The sequence below is a fragment of the Oncorhynchus clarkii genome, chromosome 10, assembly GCF_045791955.1.
Source record: "Oncorhynchus clarkii lewisi isolate Uvic-CL-2024 chromosome 10, UVic_Ocla_1.0, whole genome shotgun sequence".
Taxonomy (NCBI): Eukaryota; Metazoa; Chordata; class Actinopteri; order Salmoniformes; family Salmonidae; genus Oncorhynchus; species Oncorhynchus clarkii.
In genome coordinates this window covers 13,350,258-13,376,338 of record NC_092156.1, presented here as the reverse complement: position 1 = coordinate 13,376,338, position 26,081 = coordinate 13,350,258, and the positions used below count along the sequence as shown (strand labels likewise).

General features: G+C 43.3%; 1 protein-coding gene across 2 annotated transcripts in view; it reads left to right on the top strand.

The window, feature by feature from the left end:
- The window catches only part of LOC139418027 (janus kinase and microtubule interacting protein 2), a 40,594-nt gene extending 17,127 nt beyond the window's left edge, over positions 1 to 23,467 (top strand). Inside the window, exons 2-22 of one of the 2 annotated variants that reach the window (XM_071167122.1) lie at positions 1,264 to 1,508; positions 2,389 to 2,886; positions 5,206 to 5,415; positions 6,588 to 6,686; positions 7,214 to 7,360; positions 8,578 to 8,724; positions 11,190 to 11,246; positions 11,360 to 11,482; positions 11,708 to 11,836; positions 13,053 to 13,136; positions 14,016 to 14,078; positions 14,336 to 14,434; positions 15,659 to 15,760; positions 16,044 to 16,097; positions 16,228 to 16,293; positions 16,415 to 16,483; positions 17,324 to 17,401; positions 17,641 to 17,844; positions 19,256 to 19,321; positions 20,348 to 20,424; positions 20,964 to 23,467. In XM_071167122.1, the coding sequence (XP_071023223.1) occupies positions 1,380 to 1,508; positions 2,389 to 2,886; positions 5,206 to 5,415; positions 6,588 to 6,686; positions 7,214 to 7,360; positions 8,578 to 8,724; positions 11,190 to 11,246; positions 11,360 to 11,482; positions 11,708 to 11,836; positions 13,053 to 13,136; positions 14,016 to 14,078; positions 14,336 to 14,434; positions 15,659 to 15,760; positions 16,044 to 16,097; positions 16,228 to 16,293; positions 16,415 to 16,483; positions 17,324 to 17,401; positions 17,641 to 17,844; positions 19,256 to 19,321; positions 20,348 to 20,398 (2,475 nt within the window). In that variant the 5' untranslated portion in view covers positions 1,264 to 1,379 and the 3' untranslated portion in view covers positions 20,399 to 20,424; positions 20,964 to 23,467. Of the gene's footprint in view, positions 1 to 1,263; positions 1,509 to 2,388; positions 2,887 to 5,205; positions 5,452 to 6,587; positions 6,687 to 7,213; positions 7,361 to 8,577; positions 8,725 to 11,189; positions 11,247 to 11,359; positions 11,483 to 11,707; positions 11,837 to 13,052; positions 13,137 to 14,015; positions 14,079 to 14,335; positions 14,435 to 15,658; positions 15,761 to 16,043; positions 16,098 to 16,227; positions 16,294 to 16,414; positions 16,484 to 17,323; positions 17,402 to 17,640; positions 17,845 to 19,255; positions 19,322 to 20,347; positions 20,425 to 20,963 lie in introns of both variants that reach the window. The other variant, XM_071167121.1, reaches the window with a different exon arrangement.
- The last annotated feature ends 2,614 nt before the right edge of the window (positions 23,468 to 26,081 follow it).

Genomic DNA, 26,081 nt, shown 5'->3' with positions numbered 1-26,081 from the left:
ATGTCTGGTGTGAACCGCTTTCTTGAGGTCATGCCACAACAGCATCTCAATCGGGTTGAGGTTAGGACTCCAGAAGGCATATTTTCTTCTGTAGAAGCCATTTTGTTGTTGATTTACTTCTATGTTTTGGGTCGTTGTCCTGTTGCATCACCCAACGTCTGTTGAGCTTCAATTGGCAGACAGATAGCCTTCCATTCTTCTGCAAAATGTCTTGATAAACTTGGAAACTCATTTTTATGTTGTTAATTGCAAGCTGTCCAGGCCCTGAGGTAGCAAAGTAGCTCCCTTCACCATACTTTATAGTTGGGATGAGGTTTTGATGTTGGTGTGCTGTGCCTTTTTTTCACCACACATAGAGTTGTGTGTTCCTTGCAAACAACTCAACTTTAGTTTCATCTGTCCACAGAATATTTTGCCAGTAGCGCTGTGGAAGATCTTTTGCGAACTTCAGACGTGCAGCAATGTTGTTGTTTTTTTATACCAGTGGCTTCTTCCGTTGTGCCCTCCCATGAACATCATTCTTGTTTACTGTTTTAAGTGTTGTAGAGTCGTCAACAGAGATGTTAGCAACTTCCAGAGATTTCTGTAAGTCTTTGGCTGACACTCTTAGATTCTTCTTAACCTCATTGAGCATTCTGTGCTGTACTCTTGCAGTCATCTTTGCAGGACGGCCACTCCTAGGGAGAGTAGCAGCAGTGCTGAACTTTCTCCATTTATAGACACTTTATCTTACCATGCATGGACTGATGAATATCAAGGCTTTTAGAGATATTTTTGTAACCCTTTCCAGCTTTATGCAAGTCAACAATTCTTAAATTTAGGTATTCTGAGATCTCTTTTGTTCAAGGCATCAGGCAATGCTTCAAATGTTGTGTGTTTTGTATAGGGCAAGGCAGCTTTAACCAACATCTCCAATCTCGTCTCATTGATTGGACTCCAGGTTAGCTGACTCCGACTAGCTTTTGGAGTAGTCATTAGGGGTTCACATACTTTTTCCAACCTACACTGTGAATGTTTAAATGATGCATTCGATATAGACAAGAAAAATACAATGATTTGTGTGTTATTAGTTTAAGCAGACTGTGTTTATCTGTTGTTGTGACTTGGATGAAGCTCGGATCTAATTTATACAGAAATCCAGATAATTCCAAAGGGTTCACATACTTTTTCTTGCCACTGTATGTTAACACTTAAGTTGAGGTTATCTTCCTGATCCTTCAATGACAGTTGTCTAAAATGTTTCTTATTCCTCTCCACACTTAGCTCTTCTGTCTACTAAGATCATGAGGAAGAGGAAGAACTGGAAACCACAGGAGGGCCTCTGTTCGTTTCTATGAAGTCTCAATGAAAGCATTGGAGCAGCTGTAATATTTGACTCAATGGCAAAGAAGGGACGCACCAAGGGCGAGAAGCCCGAAGCGCTCATCTCTGCTTTACAGGCAGCTAACGAAGATCTCAGGTCCAAACTGACTGACATTCAAATAGAACTTCATCAAGAGAAATGCAAGGTAGGCCACATTGGAACACTACATTACATGTAAATCTTCCCTTCTTAAATACACCTACTGAGTGTACAAAACATGATGTATTCCTGCTCTTCCCATGAGATAAACTGACCAGGTGAATCCAGGTGAAAGCTATGATCCTTTATTGATGTCAGTTGTTATATCCACTTCAATCAGTGTAGATAAAGGGGAAGAGACAGGTTAAAGAAGGATTTTTAAGCCTTGAGACAGTTGAGACATGGATTGTGTATGTGTGCCTTTCAGAGGGTAAATGGCCAAGACAAAATATTTAAGTGCCTTTGAATGGGGTATGGTAGTAGGTGCCAGGTGCACCAGTTTGTGTCAAGAACTGCAATGCTGCTGGGTTTTTCACACTCAACAGTTTCCCGTGTATATCAAAAATGGTCCACCATCCAAAGGACATCCAGCCAACTTGACGCAACTGTGGGAACCATTGGAGGCAACATGGTCCAGCATCTCCGTGGAACGCTTTTGACACCATGTAGAATCCATGCCCTGACTAATTGAGGTTGTTTTGAGGGTGAAAGGGTGGGGCTGCAATCAATATTAGGAATGTGTTCCTAATGTTTTGTACACTCCGTGTATAACATTGTCTTCAACTGCAAATGGCACATGCTTTTTGTTGGTAATGAGTTGCTTGACAAAGTCCAACAATTTAAGAAGGATCTATTTGAAATTATGACTTTACCCCTTGGGTCAAAATTGACCCCTGTCGGTGATTTTAGGGTTAATCACTTTATCAACTTAACCGGTGCTAGATCAAGAGAATTGCCTCCGGGCTGTATGTAGTCCTCTCTCTGACATGCCTTTGTAGTGTAACCCAGTTCTCTTTGTCTCCTATTCCTCTCTCCCTGGGGGCTAGGTGAGTAAATTGGAGCGTGAGAAGGTGCAGGAGTGCAAGCGCATCCGGGAGCAGGAGCAGCACCGGCACACGGCCACGCTGACAGAGCAGCGAGCCAAATGGCACGAGGAGAAGCAGAAGGAGCTCCAGGCGCTCAGAGAGAACCTGGTCCGCCAGCACGAGCAGGAGCAGGCCCGCACCGCCAAGATCAAGGACCAGGAGAACCAGCGGCTCAAGGCGGCACTGAGCGCCATGCGGGACGGCAGCGGAGAGAAGGTGCGCACAGCATTGACCCTGGAGGCCAAAGAAGAGGCGCGGCGCTTCTTCGACGTGGAGAGGGTCAAGCTGCTGCAGGAGATCTCCGAGCTCAAGCAGACCAAGAAGCAGACAGACGAGGCGCTCAGCACCATGATCCAAGCAGATAAGATGAAGGCTGGGGACCTGCGCTCCGAGCACCAGATTCACCAAGAGCAGATTTCCAAGATCAAGTGGGACAGCGAGAGGGACATCCGCAGACTGGTGAATACTGGCTGAGGGTCTGCAGACGGTCTGATCTCCAGAATGCATGTCTGGCTGAACACTAGATGTAGCCTTAGCTGTTCTTTCTCATTGCTCCATTCATTTTTATTTATTTAACTAGGCAAGTCAGTTAAGAACAAATTCTTATTTACAGTGATGGCCTACCAAAAGGCAAAAGGCCTCCTGTGGGTACGGGGGCGGGGATTAAAATAAAAATATAAAATATATATAAATATACGACAAAACACACATCACAACAAGAGTGACAACACAACACTACATAAAGAGAGACCTAAGACAACAACATAGCAAGGCAGCAACACATGAAAACACAGCATGGTAGCAACATAACACGACAACAACATGGTAGCAACACAATATAGTAGCAGCACAAAACATGGTACAAACATTATTGGGCACAGACAACAGCACCAAGGGCAAGGTAGAGAATACAATACATCACACAATGCAGCTACAACTGTCAGTAAGAGTGTCCATGATTGAGTCTTTGAATGAAGAGATTGAGATAAAACGGTCCAGTTTGAGTGTTTGTTGCAGCTCGTTCCAATCGCTGCAGCGAACTGAAAAGACGAGCGACCCAGGAATGTGTGTGCTTTGGGGAACTTTAACAGAATGTGACTGTCAGAACGGGTGTTTTATGTGGAGGATGAGGGCTGCAGTAGATATCTCAGATAGAGGGGAGTGAGGCATAAGGGGGTTTTATAAATAAGCATCAACCAGTGGGTCTTGCGACGGGTATACAGGGAGGACCAGTTTACAGAGGACTATAGTGTGCAGTGATGTGTCCTATATGGAGCATTGATGGCAAATCTGATGGCCGAATGGTAAAGAACATCTAGCTGCTCGAGAGCACCCATGTCATGGCTCTCGTCGAAAGGAGTGGACCAAAGCGCAGCGTGGAAAGTGTTCATGATATTTTATTCAAAAACACTCAAACAAAATAATAAACGTGAAAACGAAAGCGCACAGTTTTGTCAGGTACAGACACTAAACAGAAATAAAGATCCCGCAAAACCCAAAAGGAAAATGACAACTTATATGTGATCCCCAATCAGAGACAACGATAGACAGCCTCTGATTGGGAACCACACAAAAACAAAGAAATAGAAAACATAGACTTTCCCACCCGAGTCACACCCTGACCTAACCAAACATCGAGAATAAGAAGGATCTCTACGGTCAGGGTGTGACAACCCTTACCTGCCTTTTCTATAAATTATGTCTCCGTAATCTAGCATGGGTAGGATGGTCATCTGAATCAGGGTTAGTTTGGCAGCTGGGGTGAAAGAGGAGCGATTACGATAGACAAAACCAAGTCTAGATTTAACTTTAGCCTGCAGCTTTGATATGTGCTGAGAGAAGGACAGTGTACCGTCTAGCCATACTCCCAAGTACTTGTATGAGGTGACAACCTCAAGCTCTAAACCCTCAGAGGTAGTAATCACACCTGTGGGGAGAGGTGCTGATGAAGGAAAAATCAAGTCTGAAATTTCTAAGTGGAAATTACAAACTTCTGAAGCCTTTTTAAACCTCAGATACACTACAAGTTTGATATTTTCTGCATTGCATGAAGGTTCTCCTGCAACAAGGTGATCAAATTAAGATCCTACATTTGTAGCTAATTATCATGATCCTTATCAAAGCTAGTTGGTATCAAATCAAATTTTGCCAAGGTTATGACTTTGTTCCAAAGCAATCAATTAGCAAGGAGTAGCCCTTTTACCTTGGCAAAGGTCAGACTCTGTCACGTTCTTTCCAGGCAGACTTTCACATGATACAATTTGATATATACTATCATGTTTCAGGGAATACTCAGATGCAGACAGTGTCAAAGTAACACAAGTGTATTACTAGAACAGGGGGCAGGCAAAACAACAAGTCAAGGTCAGGCAGAGGTCAATAATCCAGGGTGGTGTGACAAAGTACAGAACGGCAGGCAGGCTCAGGGTCTGGGCAGGCAGAATGCTCAAAACCAGGAAAACTAGGAAACGGGAACTAGAAAAAGACAGGAGCAAGGGGAAAAACGCTGGTAGGCTTGACGAACAAAACGAACTGGCAACATACAAACAGAGAACACAAGTATAAATACACTGGGGATAATGGGTAATATGAGCGACACCTGAAGAGGGGTGGAGACAATCAAAAAGACAGGTGAAACAGATCAGGGTGTGACACATACAGTATGATACAGCATACCTTCAAATTATACTTTTAGAACTGTGCACATGTCTGTCGTTCCGTCTGTCCTGTCCGTCTCTCTGTGTCACCGAGTTTCCTGTTTCCTATTCCTTCCTTCAGGTGGATGAGATCAAGTCTAAAGAGCGCACCATCTTCTCACTGGAGAAGGAGTTGGAGAATGCCATTGGCTTGCTGCAGAAGCTGCAGATGCAGAAGGATGCCCTGGACGACCAGCTGTTCCTGGTCAAGGAGGCAGAGTGTAACCTGGGCAGCCCCAAGAGAGAGATCCCTGGACGGGCTGGGGACGGGGCAGAACACTGTGGCAGCCCGGTACGACATAGAAAGGCAGAGGGGAACTTGGAAATGGTACAAATGCAGTCTGTAGATTATAGAAATGTAATAATGAAGCCAGTCCAAAATAAATTACTTTGAAATTAATCTGACAATTAACCCATAATGAGAGGTAAAATAGGCCTACACTAGTTTATGTACAGTATAGCCAATTGCCACACTCCAATTACCTATTGCCTACTGTATAGGCTATGTATAGAAGCAGCCTGTGTAGTTCATGTGGAAAAAAACAGAGACAAATTACATAAACAAGTGGTCATAAAAAATATGAAATAAGTCTGGAATTGTAATACCATCATCCACATGCGGAAACATGGTCTTTGCTCAATACAGGACAATTATCAAGCTGCTTTCAAACAAACACAGTTTGGGTGTGGCCATTCTTTATATGGAGATTTTGTGACTCAGATAATACCACATAATACCACCATTTTAAGACCAAAAATATCAAAACGTTTTCAAAGCCCCACTCCATAGTGCCCCACCAACAAAATGTTAGTAATAGGGCAAGTGCATCCCATCATACAGTATCTTCAAATGCACATATCACTTTTTATGCTCAATTAATTACTTGCTATGATGGTAATATTACTTTTTAAACATGACAAAGTAGTACTAGGTAATATGTCAAATGAAAAACACAAAAAAATAGATAAATACTCCTATCTGCTAAAAAAGTACCTGTCAATTTACTACACAATAAATCAAGCTCCTACCTGGTGTTGAACAGAGAACTGAAGGGATCTGAAGGCCGTTGTATCTGAAGATAGCTGGTCAGTCAAGAAGACTGCTAGTCAGTTAAGAAATCTGTGAGGTTTTAATGCAGTCTCACATTCTGGATTAGTCATGGTCTGCTTGAAAATCACCACATGACAGAAAACTATTTGTCTTTGGCTTTTTTTTTCTAAAGAGATGTGTCACTGATACGTCTAAATAATTACCTTATAAGTAAACTCCAGAAATAAATGTCCTATACATTTGTATTTTCCTAACAAATCTGTCCCCAACATGTATGTCATTGAAATAATTTATATTATACAACTATTCACAATAATGCATTTGTGTATAATTCACAATAATCCATATAATTTTTGTCGTATAGTGAATGTAGTGTGTCGTAACACGCCATGCGTTCTGTTTCAACAACCCAGGACATGCGCAGGAACCAGAGGCGCATGGCTGACCTCAACTCCACGATCCGCAAGCTGGAGGACCGCAACTCACTGCTGGTGGATGAGAGGAATGAACTGGTATGATCTGGTCACTCTGAATTCCCCCTACCTGGCAGAGAGCCTAGCAATGAATCACATCTTGGGGCATTCCAAATGGCTCCCTATTTAGTTCTGACCAGGGCCCAGAGGGTGTAGGCAATAGGCTTCCATCTGGAATGCAGCCTTGGTCCTCTGTCACTGAAGGATAACAGTCCTCTTTAATCTGGATTCATTAAACATACAATGAATGCACCCGGCAAAACACCTGTAAATAATTTATAAATACAGTACCTAGTCTAGACCCCTGCCATGTTGACACATTGGACTGAGCGAAACTCTCCATCCCTCCATCTCCCTTTGTTCCCCTTATATTCTATCTTCATTTGCATCTATCGCTCCCTGTCGCTATCTCACTCTGTCTGTCTCTCTGTCTGTCTCCTCTCTCTCCCTCTCCTCTCTCTTCCTTTCGCTCTCTCTTTTGTCTTTCTCTCTGTCTGTCTTTCTGTCTCCTCTCTCTCTGTTTTCTCTATCTCTTTCTCTCTTTTCTCTCTCTCTCATCCTCTCAGCTGAAGCGTGTGCGGGAGTCTGAGAAGCAGTGTAAGCCCATGCTGGAAAAGAACAAGGTGCTGAATAAGAGGAATGATGACCTCAGCCAGACCCTGCAGCGCATGGAAGAGAAACTCAAAGGCCTGGCCAAGGAGAACCTGGAGATGGTGAGTGGCATAGAAATAGAACTACAGACCATTGTCTTAAATTGGGAATCCCCATTCTAGTAATTATATTTCTATGGTGAGTGGAATCATCGCACAGATCTCAACACAATTAGGGCTCCAATAGTTTAGTAAAATGTTTTACATTTTACCTTTATTTAACCAGGTAGGCCAGTTGAGTTCTCATTTAAAACTGCGACCTGGCCAAGATAAAGCAAAGCAGTGCGACAAAACAATAACACAGAGTTACACAAACAAACGTACAGTCAATAAAACAAAAGAAAAGGTAAATAGAAAAATCTATGTACAGTGTGTGCAAATGTAGAAGAGTAGGGAGGTAGGCAATAAATAGGCCCTAGAGGCAAAAATAATTACAATTTAGCATTAAAACTGGAGTGATAGATGTGCAGATGATGATGTGCAAGTAGAGATACTGGGGTGCAAAAGAGCAATAGGGTAAGTAATAATATGGGGATGAGGTAGTTGGGTGTGCTATTTACAGATTGGCTGTGCAGGTACAGTGATCGGTAAGCTGCTCTGATAGCTGATGCTTAAAGCTAGAGAGGGAGAAATAAGACTCCAGCGTCAGAGATTTTTGCAATTAGTTCCAGTCATTGGCAGCAGAGAACTGAAAGGAAAGGCGGCCAAAGTAAGTGTTAGCTTTGGGGATGATCAGTGCAATATACCTGCTGGAGCGCGTGCTATGGGTAGGTGTTTCTATTGTGACCAGTGAGCTGGAATAAGATGGGGCTTTACCTAGCAAGGACTTATAGATGACCTGGAGCCAGTGGGTTTGGCAACAGATATGTAGCGAGGGCCAGCCAACGAGTGTGTACAGGTCGCAGTGGTGGGTCGTATATGGGGCTTTGGTGACAAAACAGATGGCACTGTGATAGACTACATCCAGTTTGCCAAGTAGAGTGTTGGGGGCTATTTTGTAAATGACAATAATAATAATAATAATACAAGCATGCCACAATAGCTCAGTGTTTATGAAGACTGTCTGCAACACATTGGCTATGATTACAGTCCTTATCAAAGTACAGTCTGCATTAGTCTTGTGGATTTAGAAATCCATGATCTTGCAGCTTTGGCCTCAGTGCCCTAACAACCACCACAAATCTACTTTACTAATTACAAGTCCATACTGAGCAATATAGAGGGTTGTTTAACTCAACTACAACTCGCTCCACTCACAAAGGTATTTTCTGTTTCTGTAGAAGGAGAAGATCAGCTCCCACCTGCCACTGAAGAAAGCCAACTGTAAGTCTCTGAATGATCTGGACCAGGCGCATGATGACCAGGAGATTGAGTTCCTCAAGCTGCAGGTGCTGGAGCAACAAAGCATGATCGACGAGCTGACAAGAGTGAGTTCTCCTTTTACAAATTTGAATTCCCCAATGTATATATTTTTTAATAAAATCAAATCAAATTTATTTATTATAGCCCTTCTTACATCAGCTTATATATCAAAGTGCTGTACAGAAACCCAGCCTAAAACCCCAAACAGCAAGCAATGCAGATGTAGAAGCATGGTGGCTAGGAAAAACTCCTTAGAAAGGCCAAAACCTAGGAATAAACCTAAAGAGGAACCAGGCAATGAGGCGTGGCCAGTCCTCTTCTGGCTGTGCCGGGTGGAGATTATAACAGAATATGGCCAAGATGTTCAAATGTTCTTAAATGACCAGCATGGTCAAATAATAATAATCACAGTAGTTGTCGAGGTTGCAACAGGTCAGCACCTCAGGAGTAAATGTCAGTTGGCTTTTCATAGCCAATCATTGAGAGTATCTCTACCGCTCCTGCTGTCTCTAGAGAGTTGAAAACAGCAGGTATGGGACAGGTAGCACGTCCGGTGAACAGGTCAGGGTTCCATAGCCGCAGGTAGAACAGTTGAAACTGGAGCAGCAGCACGGCCAGGTGGACTGGGGACAGCAAGGAGTCATCATGCCAGGTAGTCCTGAGGCATGGTTCTAGGGCTCAGGCCCTCCGAGAGAGAAAGAAAGAAAGAAAGAAAGAAAGAAAGAAAGAAAGAAAGAAAGAGAGAATTAGAGAGAGCATACTTACATTCACACAGGACACTGGATAAGACAGGAGAAATACTCCAGATATAACAGACTGACCCTAGCCCCCGACACATAAACTACTGCAGCATAAATACTGGAGGCTGAGACAGGAGGGGTCAGGAGACACTGTGGCCCCATCCGATGATAACCCCTGACAGGGCCAAACAGGCAGGATATAACCCCACCCACTTTGCCAAAGCACAGCCCCCACACCACTAGAGGGAAATCTTCAACCACCAACTTACCATCCTGACACAAGGCCGAGTATAGCCCACAAAGATCTTCGCCACGTCACAACCCAAAGGGGGGGCACAAACCCAAAGTTTATTTTGGGATATTCAAGGTTTTATTTACAATGTAAATAACATACAAATACATTTAGTCAAAGAGTACATTTTACAAATAGGCATCCACTTCTAAAATGATCCAAGGTGTTGATTTACTTACTAATCTCTGTGGAGCCCAGAACCAAATCTTGTGTACACTGACCATCTAGCATTTACTTTGTGTTAATAGTATGTCACAAGAGACAATTGACTTACTGACTAAACAAAACACAAGAAAACTTGTGGACACACAGTATCTGGAGAACTGGTGGACACACAGTATCTGGAGAACTAGTGGACACACATTATCTGGAGAACTGGTGGACACACAGTATCTGGAGAACTGGTTGACACACATTATCTGGAGAACTGGTGGACACAGTATCTGGAGAACTGGTGGACACAGTATCTGGAGAACTGGTGGACACACAGTATCTGGAGAACTGGTGGACACACAGTATCTGGAGAACTGGTTGACACACAGTATCTGGAGAACTGGTTGACACACATTATCTGGAGAACTGGTGGACACAGTATCTGGAGAACTGGTGGACACACAATAACTGGAGAACTGGTGGACACACAGTAACTGGAGAACTAGTGGACACACATTATCTGGAGAACTGGTGGACACACAGTATCTGGAGAACTGGTGGACACACAATAACTGGAGAACTGGTGGACACACAGTATCTGGAGAACTGGTTGACACACATTATCTGGAGAACTGGTGGACACAGTATCTGGAGAACTGGTGGACACACAGTATCTGGAGAACTGGTGGACACAGTATCTGGAGAACTGGTTGACACACATTATCTGGAGAACTGGTGGACACACAGTATCTGGAGAACTGGTGGACACACAGTATCTGGAGAACTGGTGGACACACAGTATCTGGAGAACTGGTGGACACAGTATCTGGAGAACTGGTGGACACACAGTATCTGGAGAACTGGTGGACACACAGTATCTGGAGAACTAGTGGACACACATTATCTGGAGAACTGGTGGACACACAGTATCTGGAGAACTGGTTGACACACAGTATCTGGAGAACTGGTGGACACACCGTATCTGGAGAACTGGTGGACACACAGTATCTGGAGAACTGGTGGACACACAGTATCTGACTCTTTTGCTCTTTGACAGGTACAATTGGCTGATCTCAGGAAATGTATCCATGGTTGCTGAAGTTGTATGTTTGTTTGTTGGTAGTTCTTAAATGGAAAAGTCTAAATGGTGTCCTTGGGACACTCTGACGTCACCCCATTTAAGTTTACATTTAGAAAGGTAAGGGTTAAGGTTCGGGTTAAGGTTAGGTAAGGGGAATAGTTAGAGTTAGGTTTAGGGTAGGGGTTAAGGCTAGGGTTTATGGTAGCGAGGTCCCAAGGATTCCCGGATAGCTCTAACTGTTCTGACATGCTTGATATGTTTCAGGATAGGGAAAAACTATTGCGGAAGAAGAGGCATAAACGAAACAACAGACCAATAAAGGTAGAGTTTTTTCTTCCCATGACAACACAATAAAAAACATCAGTACAATAATACATTCATCTGCCTTGGGAAATATCTACTTCCCCACAATCCTGTGATCTCTCTCTACACAGAGACACATTGTAGTGGACACCTTCTTTGGATACGATGAGGAATCCATGGACTCAGAGACGTCCTCCGTGGCTTCGTTTCGCATGGACCGCACTCCAGCCACTCCTGATGAAGACCTGGATGAGGTGAGACCTGTTCACGTCACAGGCAGTCGACACAGTCCCTGGGTGGGGGAGGAACTTTATTTATGATAAGTGATCAATAACCTTTGCACAAGCACCAGCAGCACATCAGCATCTACTTTCCCTGAACCAATGTGTTTCTAATCTCTCTATGGGAGCAGGTGTGACACTTTCTGGCTTTCCTCCCAATGTCTTCTCTCTAACCCTGGTGTCTGTTCATGGTCACAGGGACTGGTCAATGAGGAGTCGGAGCTGCGCTTCAGGCAGCTGACCAGAGAGTACCAGGCCTTACAGAGGGCATACGCCCTGCTGCAGGAACATCAAGGGGGCCTTCTGGACGCTGAGATAGAAGCTAAGGTACAGTGCCACTGCCATTAATGTTAACTTAAATATCACTGCCATTAATGTTACCTTAAATATCACTGTCATTAATGTTAACTTAAATATCACTGTCATTAATGTTAACTTAAATATCACTGCCATTAATGTTAACTTAAATATCACTGCCATTAATGTTACCTTAAATATCACTGCCATTAATGTTACCTTAAATACCACTGCCATTAATGTTACCTTAAATATCACTGTCATTAATGTTACCTTAAATATCACTGCCATTAATGTTACCTTAAATATCACTGTCATTAATGTTAACTTAAATATCACTGTCATTAATGTTACCTTTAATATCACTGTCATTAATGTTAACTTAAATATCACTGCCATTAATGTTAACTTAAATATCACTGCCATTAATGTTAACTTAAATATCACTGTCATTAATGTTAACTTAAATATCACTGCCATTAATGTTAACTTAAATATCACTGCCATTAATGTTACCTTAAATATCACTGCCATTAATGTTAACTTAAATATCACTGCCATTAATGTTACCTTAAATATCACTGCCATTAATGTTACCTTAAATATCACTGCCATTAATGTTACCTGTGTAGGCTGTCATTGTAAATAAGAATTTGTTCTTAACTAACTTGCCTAGTTAAATAAAGGCTAAATTAAATTAAATATTTTTTTTTACATAAATATCACTGCCATTAATATTCAGTTAAATATCAGTGCCATTAAAGCTGGAATGTGGTCATGGTGAAACTGCCTCGTCCGGTTGTGATATTACAACAACAAAGTAGGTACTTCAAACATCGAACACTGTTTTCCCCTCGAGCGCCAGAAAAGCAGACTATCTACTGCAGATGATTATTTTACCACGATGCTGGATGCTCCTCTCCTCCGTTTCATCAACAAAACAAAGACAATTAAAAATGAGCTGGGGTGAACAGTGGCTTTAATGTTCAGTAAAATATCACCCACATAAGATTGTATTTGGCCATCCTCTGCGACAATAGGGATGGGGTCATGCCAGATTGGTTTCTGTATTCAGTAAAATGCTGATAAGACTGCATATGCATTCTAGACTAAGTGTACAAAATATTAAGAACATATACCCCAATACAACTACAGCACTGCTCATGCGTTCTAAAACAACACCAACCAGTCACATTCAGCTGTATCCAGTGGATGATGTTAATGTGAATAATGTTGTGTGTCCCAGGCTCAGGAGCAGCTACATGCAGACATTCTCAGGTACAAGGCCAAGATAGAAGACCTGGAGAAGGAGCTCGCCCACAAAGGACAGGTAAATGACATTACCCCCAATACAGACCAATGACATTACCCCCAATACAGATCAATGACATTACTCCCAATACAGACCAATGACATTACTCCCAATACAGACCAATGACATTACCCCCAATACAGACCAATGACATTACTCCCAATACAGACCAATGACATTACCCCCAATACAGACCAATGACATTACCCCCAATACAGACCAATGACATTACCCCCAATACAGACCAACACTAAGACATGGGCTGCTTCCCAAATGGAACCCTTGTTTCCTATATCGTGTACTACTCTTGACCAGGGTCCAGGGCTCTGTTTGGTCAGCGTAGAACGCTATAAAGGAAATGGCTGCCATTTGGGATGGGTCCTACGACATCGAGAAAGGCTATACACAATGTCCCAGTCGTGTCAAGAACTGCAACGCTGCATCCTTGGTACACACAGTTTCCTGTGTGTACCAAGGATGGTCCACCACCCAAAGGGCATTCAGCCAACTTGACACAACTGTGGGAGGCATTAGACTCAACATGAACCAGCATTCCTGTGGAACGCTTTTGACACCTTGTATAGTCCATGCCCTGACGAATTGAGGCTGTTCTGAGGGCGAAAGGGTGGGGGTGCAACTTAATATTAGGAAGATGTTCCTAATGTTTTGTACACTCAGTGTATGATATCGATCTACGGGAGCATATATACATTATATAATGTTATAATATATTGTTATTATATATAGATGTTAGATATTTTATAAGACAAGCCTCATCAGTACGTTGTAACCAGAGAAATAGACTGGTAAACTCATTGGTACACTCACTCTAATTCCATGGTTATAAGTAACACAAGACAATGTTTCCCTCATTGAAACTGGGTTCTCTTCTGGCAGGACTCCAAGTGGGTAGAGGAGAAACAGCTGTTCTTCAGGAGGAATCAGGAGCTGCTGGAAAAGGTCTGTCCTTCTATGATATCATTGATGTTATAATAGTATTGCATTTACACCATTCATCATCACATGGAAGCACTTTACTTTCTGCAGTAAAGTCAACTCACCTCGCCCTCCACTAATGTCCACTTCTGAGAAGGGTGATGCATGGTAGCCATTTTGGATCTGAACATTCACTATGCACCACTTGATATTGCAGAGGAATGGAAGTCCATGCAACTGGCAGGCTCTGACCTTCATGCTATACATCTGGTCTTCTGCAGGTGGAGAAGTTAGATGCAAAATGTGGTCGACAGCAACAGGAGCTGCAAGACTCCAAGGACCAGAATGAGCTCTTGGAATTCAGAATACTGGAACTAGAGGTGGGCCTGGTTATGACAGGTTAATGAAGCTACTGTACATTTGAATGGAATCACAGCTGTTTACTTAAATAAAATTGTCAGTAATGGACTAGATAAATATATATAATGGGTTTGTAATATTCCCATCAATAGATGTTTTACTAAATTGACAAGAACAGAGAGGGACACATTAAACACTTTACTTCAGGCTTGTTTGGGGAACCTTTGTATTTAGTGTTACAGTCTCTCAGCTCAGTGTTTCTCAGCACCAACACACACACACACACACACACACACACACACACACACACACACACACACACACACACACACACACACACACACTTGGCAGGCTATTTTCTCTGTTCCGAGCACATCTAGGCCCTGGCCGTGCAGAGCATGATAATTCCTGCCCCAAGACCTACAGCCCAGCCCAGCATTGCTTGCTGCTTCTGCCAACATGCTAATCAATTGCAGTTTTTTTTCATGGCCAGGCTGAGACAGGCTCAGAACACAGGGCTTTGTGCATTCTGTGCTGCAGTGCAGATACTGCAATAAGCCCCCAAAAGGATGGTGCTTCCATCTACTGGATAAAGAATAGAACAACAGAAAATACCCCTGCACTGAATCCCTCCACAGTCTTCTTTGTCCAATCATAAAAATATATATACAGTACCAGTCAAAAGTGTGGACATACCTACTCATTCCAGGATTTTTCTTTATTTTTGCTATTTTCTACATTGTAAAATAATAGTGAAGACATCAAAACTATGAAATAACACATATGGAATCATGTAGTAACCAAAAAAGTATTAACCAAATCAAATCATGTTATTTTTGAGATTCTTCAAAGTAGCCACCCTTTGCCTTGATGACAGTTCTGCACACTCTTGGCATTCTGTATAACAGCTTCACGAGGAATGCTTTTCCAACAGTCTTGAAGGAGTTCCCACATATGCTGAGCATTTGTTTTCTTCTTTTCAAAATAAAGAAAAACCCTTTAATGAGTAGGGGTGTCCAAACTTTTAACTGGTACCATATATATGTTTTATTGTCACATACAACAGATATATGCAGGGAAATGTATTGTTTTACAGGGTCAGTCATAGTAGTATGGCGCCCCTGGAGCAAATTAGGTTGAAGTGCCTTGCTCAAGGGCACATCGACAGATTTTTCACCTCGTCGGTTCCATCCTTTTAACCAATGCTTTTAACTGATTAAATAAATGTAATTTTCCTCCTGTAGGAGCGTGAGCGAAAGTCCCCTCCGTTTAATCATCTCCGCATGCATCCGTTCTCCGAGGGTGTCAGCGCCCTACAGATCTACTGTATGAAGGAAGGAGTGAAGGTATAACCCATCTCAATAATATCTGGTTGCGTTGTAACATTTGACATTTTAGTCATTTAGCAGACGCTCTTATCAAGAGCTACTTACAGTTAGTGCCTTCATCTTAAGATAGCTAGGTGAGACAACAACACATCACAATCGTATCAAGTACATTTTTCCTCAGCAAAGTATTTTTTCAGCAAAGTCGTTTCTTTTTTTTTTTATAACACGTGATATTTTGTCTTCCTGCTAAACAATGTCAGGCGAAATAGGATGCTGATTGTTTATTTCAATCCTTTCCCAGGATGTCTGTGTACCTGACCTGATCAAGCTCCTAGACATTCTGGGTGATAATGGGGTAAGTCTGTTGGAATGGGCTCTATAATATGTTGTTACTGATGTTTTGCCAATGTTATCCAATCACTCCTTCTTTGCCAAATTATTAAAAATAAAGATTGTTTTACCTTATTTTTATTTTATTTATTCAGAACTTGCGAAATGAGGAGCAAGTGGCCATTATTCAAGCTAGCACTGTCCTCTCTCTTGCTGAAAAGGTATGCCAATACAAAACAAATATTGTTGCTTAGTTCAAAGTTACTTGTCATAGCCATTCATATAGCATTGTTACTTATCAAAGTCATTGTTGTGCATTGTGCTGTCCTTGTCTCCCCCTAGTGGATACAACAGATTGAGGGAACAGAGGCAGCGCTGCACCAGAAGATGATTGACCTGGAGCTCGAGATGGTGAGTTCCTTCTCCATTCACATCCCTCACTCACTGTCACATCACGCTAGCTCGGCTTGACTTGAGTAGTTTTTACTGCGTTTCATGGAATTAAAATGTCATATTGCTGCTTATATGGTTTATGGGCGGCAGGTAGCCTAGTGGTTAAGAGAGTTGGGCCAGTAACTAACTGAAAGGTCGCTGGTTCGAATCCCCGAGCCAACTAGGTGAAAAATCTGCCGATGTGCCCTTGGGCAAGGCACTTGACACTAATTGCTTCTGTATGTCGCTCTGGATAAGAGCCTCTGCTCAATGACGTAAATGAAGAGTGTATGTGCACAAGATATTTACTCTCCTGTGTTCCTGGTTTCCTCCCAGTCTTGTCAATATCGCTGAGGCTGTTTCCACTATTCCAGGTTTGTAACTGTGACATAAGCAGGACGTTTGTTGTATGTTGTTATCTCGCAGAAGCAGACGAGTGTGTCTCTGAATATTGCCTACAGTATTATAAGCTTGGCACATGTTGTGTAATATATCATGTTTGTGTGGAAGAGATGCTCAAATGACTATAAGGTGTAAAGACAACACTACCTGTTGATGTGATGTTAGGAACTGTTGAGGATGGTACTGACTTCTTCAGTCAAAATCAAATCAAATTTATTTATATAGCCCTTCGTACATCAGCTGATATCTCAAAGTGCTGTACAGAAACCCAGCCTAAAACCCCAAACAGCAAGCAATGCAGGTGTACAAGCACGGTGGCTAGGAAAAACTCCCTAGAAAGGCCAAAACCTAGGAAGGCCAAAACCTAGTCACAGTACTGAGATCAAAACACTGACCCGAGAGCACTGTCCCCCACAGGAGATGTTCTGTAAGCAGAAAGGCTATCTGGAGGAGGAGCTGGACTACAGGAAGTCAGCCCTGGATCAGGCCTACACGGTAACTGTTGCATTCCCCCTCATTCAACCTCCTGCCTTTAAATACACAATTGCTTTTTCATTGGCCACAAACGTGTTCCATTTCAAGTGAACTTTGAACATACTGTAAGTGTAACATCGATTATTGTGTGCAATGCATACACCTCTCCCCTAGCCAGTACCGACTTGTAGATGATGGCTATCTACATACATTATATTATCGTCACTTTGGCTAACTACCCCCTCAACCTCCACCCACAGCAAATCCAGGAGCTGGAGGCTACTCTCTACAACGCGCTGCAGCAGGACAAGGTGATCGGGTACGGCGAGCCTCTGAGTGACATGCAGAAGGACGAGCTACGTACGTCTGTGGAGAAGCTACGCAGACAGATGCTGAGGAAGAGCAGAGAGTTCGACTGTCAGGTTCTGGCTGAGAGGATGGAGCTGCTCCACCAGGCCCATCAGGTACAATATACAGTCACACAATATATTCCATTCAGCTGACGCTTTTGTCCAAAGCCACTTACAGTGTATTCATACATGTACATTTTCATGGGTGGCCCCAGTGGAAATCAAACCCTTATTAAAATGTATTATAAGTACACTCCCTTTGATGACTCAACATGAGACATGACTCAACAGATGAGGACTGTCTGTTGGAATTGCAGCTGAAACTATGTTTTCTCTATGAGTCGCCTTGTCTGAGACTTTAGACCTGAAGCTTTGTGTTAGTGGACACATGTCTTAGTCACACAGACAACCCAGGGTCGATACCTGTTGGTTAGACCAGGATATTCTATTGTCTAATTCTATGGTGGTTACACCAAGGTATTCTAATGTCTAATTCTATGGTGGTTACACCAAGGTATTCTATTGTCTAATTCTATGGTGGTTACACCAAGGTATTCTAATGTCTAATTCTATGGTGGTTACACCAAGGTATTCTATTGTGTAATTCTATGGTGGTTACACCAAGGTATTCTAATGTCTAATTCTATGGTGGTTACACCAAGGTATTCTAATGTCTAATTCTATGGTGGTTACACCAAGGTATTCTAATGTCTAATTCTATGGTGGTTACACCAAGGTATTCTAATGTCTAATTCTATGGTGGTTACACCAAGGTATTCTAATGTCTAATTTCTGAAAGAAAGATCAATAAAATACAGTATGTCTAGAAAGAACAGAAGGATAGCTTTCACAGATCCTCAGTCCTAACATCAGTTCAATACTTGACACCTGACATCAACTTTATATTGTTACTCTAAGCAGTTACAACATTTAACAGAACAGCATATGTTTTCTGGAATGAACAAGAGATTGTTCAACCCGAATTGTAATTTACTATAACGTGGAACAAAGATGATGCAGCTGCTGCAGTTCCTAAATGCTACTGTAGAGGGCGATGTTCAATTGATTTACAGTTTACACTGGCTGATCCACTCCAGAGGGTAGCAGCATCGTGTGGCAGCCTCTCACACACAAGCAGCTGCTGAACCCCTTACCAGGCTACTCCAAGGGCAGAGCTGTCAGCATACCTGTCTCACCCTTGGTTTTACAGAAAGCATTTAATGTTTCAATAAACCATGCCATAGGCAGATGCTCCAATGAAACCCCAAATTCATCTAAATCATTTGTACTGATACACCAAAACTGTAATACTGATGTTTACCTGACTGTACAATACATATATGTTTTCTTAACGTTTGTTGTAAAGTTTATTTATATTTCCAGCAGTGATTCAAAAGTGTATGTAAAATATAGATTTATGGAGCATATTTGTGTTGGCTTGGCATAAAGTTAATTCAGCTGTAGCATGCAATGTTACTGTTGAATAGATTGGATATACTCACTAAGGGAACAACAATGTTTTCAGAGAATCCGAGACCTGGAGGATAAGACAGACATTCAGAGGAGACAAATTAAGGATCTGGAGGAGAAGGTAAGATGGCCAAGTTATTTACCTTCACACAGGTTTTTCTCTCTCCTCCCTGTTGGCTATAAACTGACTATGACTGTGTCCCAAATGCCATCCAAATGCCATCCTACATCCTATCTAGTCCTATGGACCCTAGTTAAAAGTAGTGCACTACATAGGAAATAGGAACTCAGCCCCTGTGATGCTTCTGTGACCTGAAGGGGCCTGTTAAAAGATTAAATATAATGTGTTGTTATCCCTAAGGCTTTCCACTTGACTGACATTCAGTCTGTCTTCTCCTTATAGTATCCTTACAGTCAAGCATCAGGCAGACCTTTGTCCCACTGAACTCCACATCACTGACTAGTTAATGAACCAAACATAATGAAGCGTGGCCAGTAGTTCTGCTTCCATTGTTGCACGATACAGAGGGGGATGTGCAGTTTGGTCAGGTCAGCGCATATAGTCAGGACCTCGGCCCTGTTAGAGTTAAAGTCCTGAGTGGCTCCCGAGTAGTGCAGTGGTCTCTCAGTGCTAAAGGCGTCACTACAGACTCTGGTTTGATTCCAGGTATCACATCCGGCTGTGATTGGGAGTCCCAAACCAACGCACAATTGGCCCAGTGTTGTTAGGGTTTGGCTGGGGCAGGCTGTCATTGCGATAAAGAATTTGTTCTTAACTGACTTGCCTAGTTAAATAAAGGTTAAATATAAATTAAAAGTTGTATATGAACCAAGTTGTACATGACTCAGAATGGCTTTTTGCTGTAGTTCTGTAATGGCTATGGTCTGTTTGACACCATAGAGGCTAGCCATATCAGGACTAGATTTCTCTGTATTTAAATAAAGTTCAATTCATTGATTCATTGATAGTTCCCCACCTAGTAGAACAGTGTTTCTTAAGCATCCTCTGTTTCTGCTTGTAACTAACATGTCTTCTGTTTTTCCGACTCTCTCCTCTCTTTTTCTCTCTCTCTTTTTCTCTCTCGCTCTCTCTTTTTCTCTCTCTCTTTCTTTCGCTGTCTCACTCACTCTCTCTCTCACTCTGTAGTTTTTGTTTCTGTTCTTATTCTTTTCTCTTGCCTTTATCCTTTGGCCTTGATGTCTGTGACATCTCCTGCAGCAGAGGTGAGTCTGGCCTGGTCAATAAACTCAAGAGAATTTTCTCATCTTCCTTTCTACACTCATCTGTTTCCCCTGTTGTTCTTCATCTCCCTAGCGACCATCAGGACCTGTGATCGTCATGAGTGAAATCGTCTTTGTAGTGTAGCCAACCTGTCTTTCCACAGTTGTGATTCATGAAGTTCCATTGTTTAGGGAATCATGCTATATGTAACTAATACTTTTCCTTTTCATTGAAGCCAACCCATTTTTCCTTCACAGTTATGAAGAAGAGCATTATTTAGTGCTAACCTTTGTCAGACTGGGACGTTGTGTTCTTGGCATGTAAGCTTTGTTTGGTCTGCCGGCTGCTCGGTCGCTTCTTAGTCCTCCGTATGGATAATGCTGTAATGTACACACAACCATTGTTGGATTGATCTCATACTCTTCTATCGTTGTCTCTTTCTTCTTAGTCCTCCGTATGGATAATGCTGTAATGTACACACAACCATTGTTGGATTGATCTCATACTCTTCTATCGTTGTCTCTTTCTTCTCTGTTTGCAGACAGCGTGGAAACCTGGAGATTGTGTTTGTGACTGCAGTGGGTTTTATTTTGGAGAGAAGAGAGTCGACTTTGTGACTCATATTGTAACAGTGAGTGGATATGGAACTGTTGTGTGTTGGACATGGCTGGGAATTCACACCTGTTTGATTTGGGACCTCACTCTGGGGATATACATAATGCTGCACTGCACTGGACTGATCCTTGGACCATGGAACTTCAACTCAGTGGGATAACTGGAACAGAACCCTCAGTCGGAAAACACACACACTCACACACACGTGTAAACAGTCATATACACTGTACACGCTGATACGAACATACTGGAAACACACACACACACACACACGCATGCACACACATCAACCCACTTTTAAAGACAAAGGAAACCAAAGTCTAGGAGATCTTATCTCTGCCATGCAGGGGAACGCTACACCATCCATCTACTCCAAGACTACACCCTGGCTACACACCGGCTACCCCCAGACTACCCCCCGACTACCCCCAGAGTACCCCCCGACTACCCCCAGAGTACCCCCCAGACTAACCCCAGACTACCCCCCAGAGTACCCCCCAGAGTACCCCCCGACTACCCTAGCCTACCTCCAGAGTACCCCCGACTACCCCAGCCTACCCCCAGACTACCCCCAGACCACCCCCCTTGACTACCCCCAGAGTACCCCCAGACTACACACAGAAGAGGACAGGAATGACTGCTGTAGGCTACATCAACAGGCCTCACCAGACCACAGTCCTTCCAACTCTCTCCCTCTCCTCTCTCTCTTATAAACCTGATCGGACGCTCTTATGTGTGAATGCACCCCTTCACAGGAGTGACGAGACATGATCAGGGCCTGTGAGTGTGGTGACTGACTGATCTGATGGTGACTGAATGACTGATCTGATGGTGACTGACTGACTGTTCTGATGGTGACAGACTGACTGTTCTGATGGTGACTGTTCTGATTGGGACTGACTGACTGTTCTGATGGTGACTGACTGACTGTTCTGATGGTGACTGACTGACTGTTCTGATTGGGATGGACTGTTCTACTTGTGACTGAATGTTTGAATTGTGACTGACTGTTCTGATTGTGACTGACTGATCTGATGGTTACTGACTGACTGTTCTGTGACCAGGAGACACAGGACATGGGACACCCAGCTCAGGTGATGGCAGAGATAGAGAAGTACGGGAGAGAGGATCCACTATGTGCTCACACACTGACCCACCAGATATCCTTTTCAACAGAAGACCAAGGTTTCTGTTTGTAGACTTTAACTGTCATTTTTTAAACCAGCAGACAGAATGGAATTAGGTCTCTGGTTCTACTTCCTTTCCTTTTTTAATAAACCAAAAGTCCCAGTCGATCCCCATGTACCAAGATTTCCACAGAGAAAAAAGAAGACCCTCTATATGGCTGTGTAATATATAGATTTGTTGATATGTACATGTGTCTTGATGATTTCTGTAGTCTCTTTTCTTCTTTCTGTGAATATGACCTCTTTCTCCTCTGCAGCTTGAACAGTAGAACTCCTCAGCCGTTTCTAAATACTCCAACGTATGAAACACTGTTTATTGTGGTGACAGCTGCAAATGAACTTTACTTCCTCAATTGTACTGAACTTAAAATAATTGGAATATCGATATTCTCCTCCACTCTTTTTCCTTTCACATTCCCTCTCTTTTGTACTCTTTCAAGATGGTCAATTGTAGCCTACCAGCAGGAGTTTCATGGTTTATACTGAATGACAATTACCACTCCCTTTAAATGAACAGTAAACACTACGTCCCAGCTACCTACCTGCATCCTTAACAGCTTTGGCTGATTCTGGTCATTGTCTTCTCAGCAAATCGATCAGGAATACTGTAAAACGAAAAGGAATACTGTACCTCTTTCAGCAATGACATGCCTTTTTGCTCTACTGTATTTGACTAACACCTCTTTCAGCACCATGGACACCACAGGGGTTGGTTCTAACCTTCCTAACCCACCATCCCCATCTCCCAACTGAAATAGGAGAAAGTTGACGAAATGTCTACCTGCTGGTTCTGCTTCTCTCCTTTCACCCGGACTATGTCCTGGTCTTGCAATATTAACTACATGCCCCTGTCCAACCCCTCACCCACCCACGCTAGCTCCCCCACCCGGCCCTATTTAGCGGCCTAGGAACCCAAAGCATCCCATTACATACCTGTACATGTCCCACTTCTCTTACATTACACTGTAGGAGAATGATTGACACTATTTTGGAACAAACTCAGCCAACTAGCGATTGCCTTAAATGCGCTTTCCCCATCAATTTGTAAGTTATTTTTAATGATTATGTTTTTGATCAGTTAGTATGATTATGTAATGTTGTACATTTCTTTTCACCGAGGACATTGATTTGTATATCTTTACCCTCCTGTCTTCCAACGAGAATTTAACCCCCTCCTCTTCTTTCAAGTATATTAAACAAAACAAAAAGGGATAATGATGAAAATAAAAGTTCATGGCTTGCAGTTTTAAGTGTCAGTATTTTTGTGACATCTTATTTCCAAATCTCATTTGTGGTTGTGACTGACTTTTCCAGAACCTGTTGTTACAGCGTGTCTCAGTTCCTCCAGAACCTGTTGTTACAGCGTCTCAGTTCCTCCAGAACCTGTTGTTACAGCACGTCTCAGTTCCTCCAGAACCTGTTGTTACAGCGTGTCTCAGTTCCTCCAGAACCTGTTGTTACAGTACGTCTCAGTTCCTCCAGAACCTGTTGTTACAGCGTGTCTCAGTTCCTCCAGAACCTGTTGTTACAGCGTGTCTCAGTTGCTCCAGAACCTGTTGTTACAGCGTGTCTCAGTTCCTCCAGAACCTGTTGTTACAGCGTGTCTCAGTTGCTCCAGAACCTGTTGTTACAGCGTGTCTCAGTTCCTCCAGAACCTGTTGTTACAGCACGTCTCAGTTCCTCCAGAACCTGTTGTTACAGCGTGTCTCAGTTCCTCCAGAACCTGTTGTTACAGCACGTCTCAGTTCCTCCAGAACCTGTTGTTACAGCGTGTCTCAGTTCCTCCAGAACCTGTTGTTACAGCGTGTCTCAGTTCCTCCAGAACCTGTTGTTACAGCGTGTCTCAGTTCCTCCAGAACCTGTTGTTACAGCGTGTCTCAGTTCCTCCAGAACCTGTTGTTACAGCGCGTCTCAGTTCCTCCAGAACCTGTTGTTACAGCACGTCTCAGTTCCTCCAGAACCTGTTGTTACAGCGTGTCTCAGTTCCTACAGAACCTGTTGTTACAGCACGTCTCAGTTCCTCCAGAACCTGTTGTTACAGCATGTCTCAGTTCCTCCAGAACCTGTTGTTACAGCGTGTCTCAGTTCCTCCAGAACCTGTTGTTACAGCGTGTCTCAGTTCCTCCAGAACCTGTTGTTACAGCACGTCTCAGTTCCTCCAGAACCTGTTGTTACAGCGTGTCTCAGTTCCTCCAGAACCTGTTGTTACAGCGTGTCTCAGTTCCTCCAGAACCTGTTGTTACAGAGTGTTTCAGTTGCTCCAGAACCTGTTGTTACAGCGTGTCTCAGTTGCTCCAGAACCTGTTGTTACAGAGTGTCTCAGTTCCTACAGAACCTGTTGTTACAGCACGTCTCAGTTGCTCCAGAACCTGTTGTTACAGAGTGTCTCAGTTCCTACAGAACCTGTTGTTACAGCACGTCTCAGTTCCTCCAGAACCTGTTGTTACAGCGTGCCTCAGTTGCTCCAGAACCTGTTGTTACAGCACGTCTCAGTACCTCCAGAACCTGTTGTTACAGCGTGTCTCAGTTCCTCCAGAACCTGTTGTTACAGAGTGTTTCAGTTGCTCCAGAACCTGTTGTTACAGCGTGTCTCAGTTGCTCCAGAACCTGTTGTTACAGCGTGTCTCAGTTCCTCCAGAACCTGTTGTTACAGCGTGTCTCAGTTCCTCCAGAACCTGTTGTTACAGCGTGTCTCAGTTGCTCCAGAACCTGTTGTTACAGCACGTCTCAGTTCCTCCAGAACCTGTTGTTACAGCACGTCTCAGTTCCTCCAGAACCTGTTGTTACAGCACGTCTCAGTTCCTACAGAACCTGTTGTTACAGCGTGTCTCAGTTCCTCCAGAACCTGTTGTTACAGAGTGTCTCAGTTCCTCCAGAATCTGTTGTTACAGCGTGTCTCAGTTGCTCCAGAACCTGTTGTTACAGCACGTCTCAGTTCCTCCAGAACCTGTTGTTACAGCGTGTCTCAGTTCCTCCAGAACCTGTTGTTACAGCGTGTCTCAGTTGCTCCAGAACCTGTTGTTACAGCGTGTCTCAGTTCCTCCAGAACCTGTTGTTACAGCGTGTCTCAGTTCCTACAGAACCTGTTGTTACAGAGTGTCTCAGTTCCTCCAGAACCTGTTGTTACAGCGTGTCTCAGTTGCTCCAGAACCTGTTGTTACAGCACGTCTCAGTTCCTCCAGAACCTGTTGTTACAGCACGTCTCAGTTCCTCCAGAACCTGTTGTTACAGCGTGTCTCAGTTCCTCCAGAACCTGTTGTTACAGCGTGTCTCAGTTCCTCCAGAACCTGTTGTTACAGCACGTCTCAGTTCCTCCAGAACCTGTTGTTACAGCGTGTCTCAGTTCCTCCAGAACCTGTTGTTACAGCACGTCTCAGTTGCTCCAGAACCTGTTGTTACAGCGTGTCTCAGTTCCTCCAGAACCTGTTGTTACAGCGTGTCTCAGTTGCTCCAGAACCTGTTGTTACAGCGTGTCTCAGTTCCTCCAGAACCTGTTGTTACAGCGTGTCTCAGTTCCTCCAGAACCTGTTGTTACAGCGTGTCTCAGTTCCTCCAGAACCTGTTGTTACAGCGTGTCTCAGTTCCTCCAGAACCTGTTGTTACAGCACGTCTCAGTTCCTCCAGAACCTGTTGTTACAGCGTGTCTCAGTTCCTCCAGAACCTGTTGTTACAGCGTGTCTCAGTTCCTCCAGAACCTGTTGTTACAGAGTGTTTCAGTTGCTCCAGAACCTGTTGTTACAGCGTGTCTCAGTTGCTCCAGAACCTGTTGTTACAGAGTGTCTCAGTTCCTACAGAACCTGTTGTTACAGCACGTCTCAGTTGCTCCAGAACCTGTTGTTACAGAGTGTCTCAGTTCC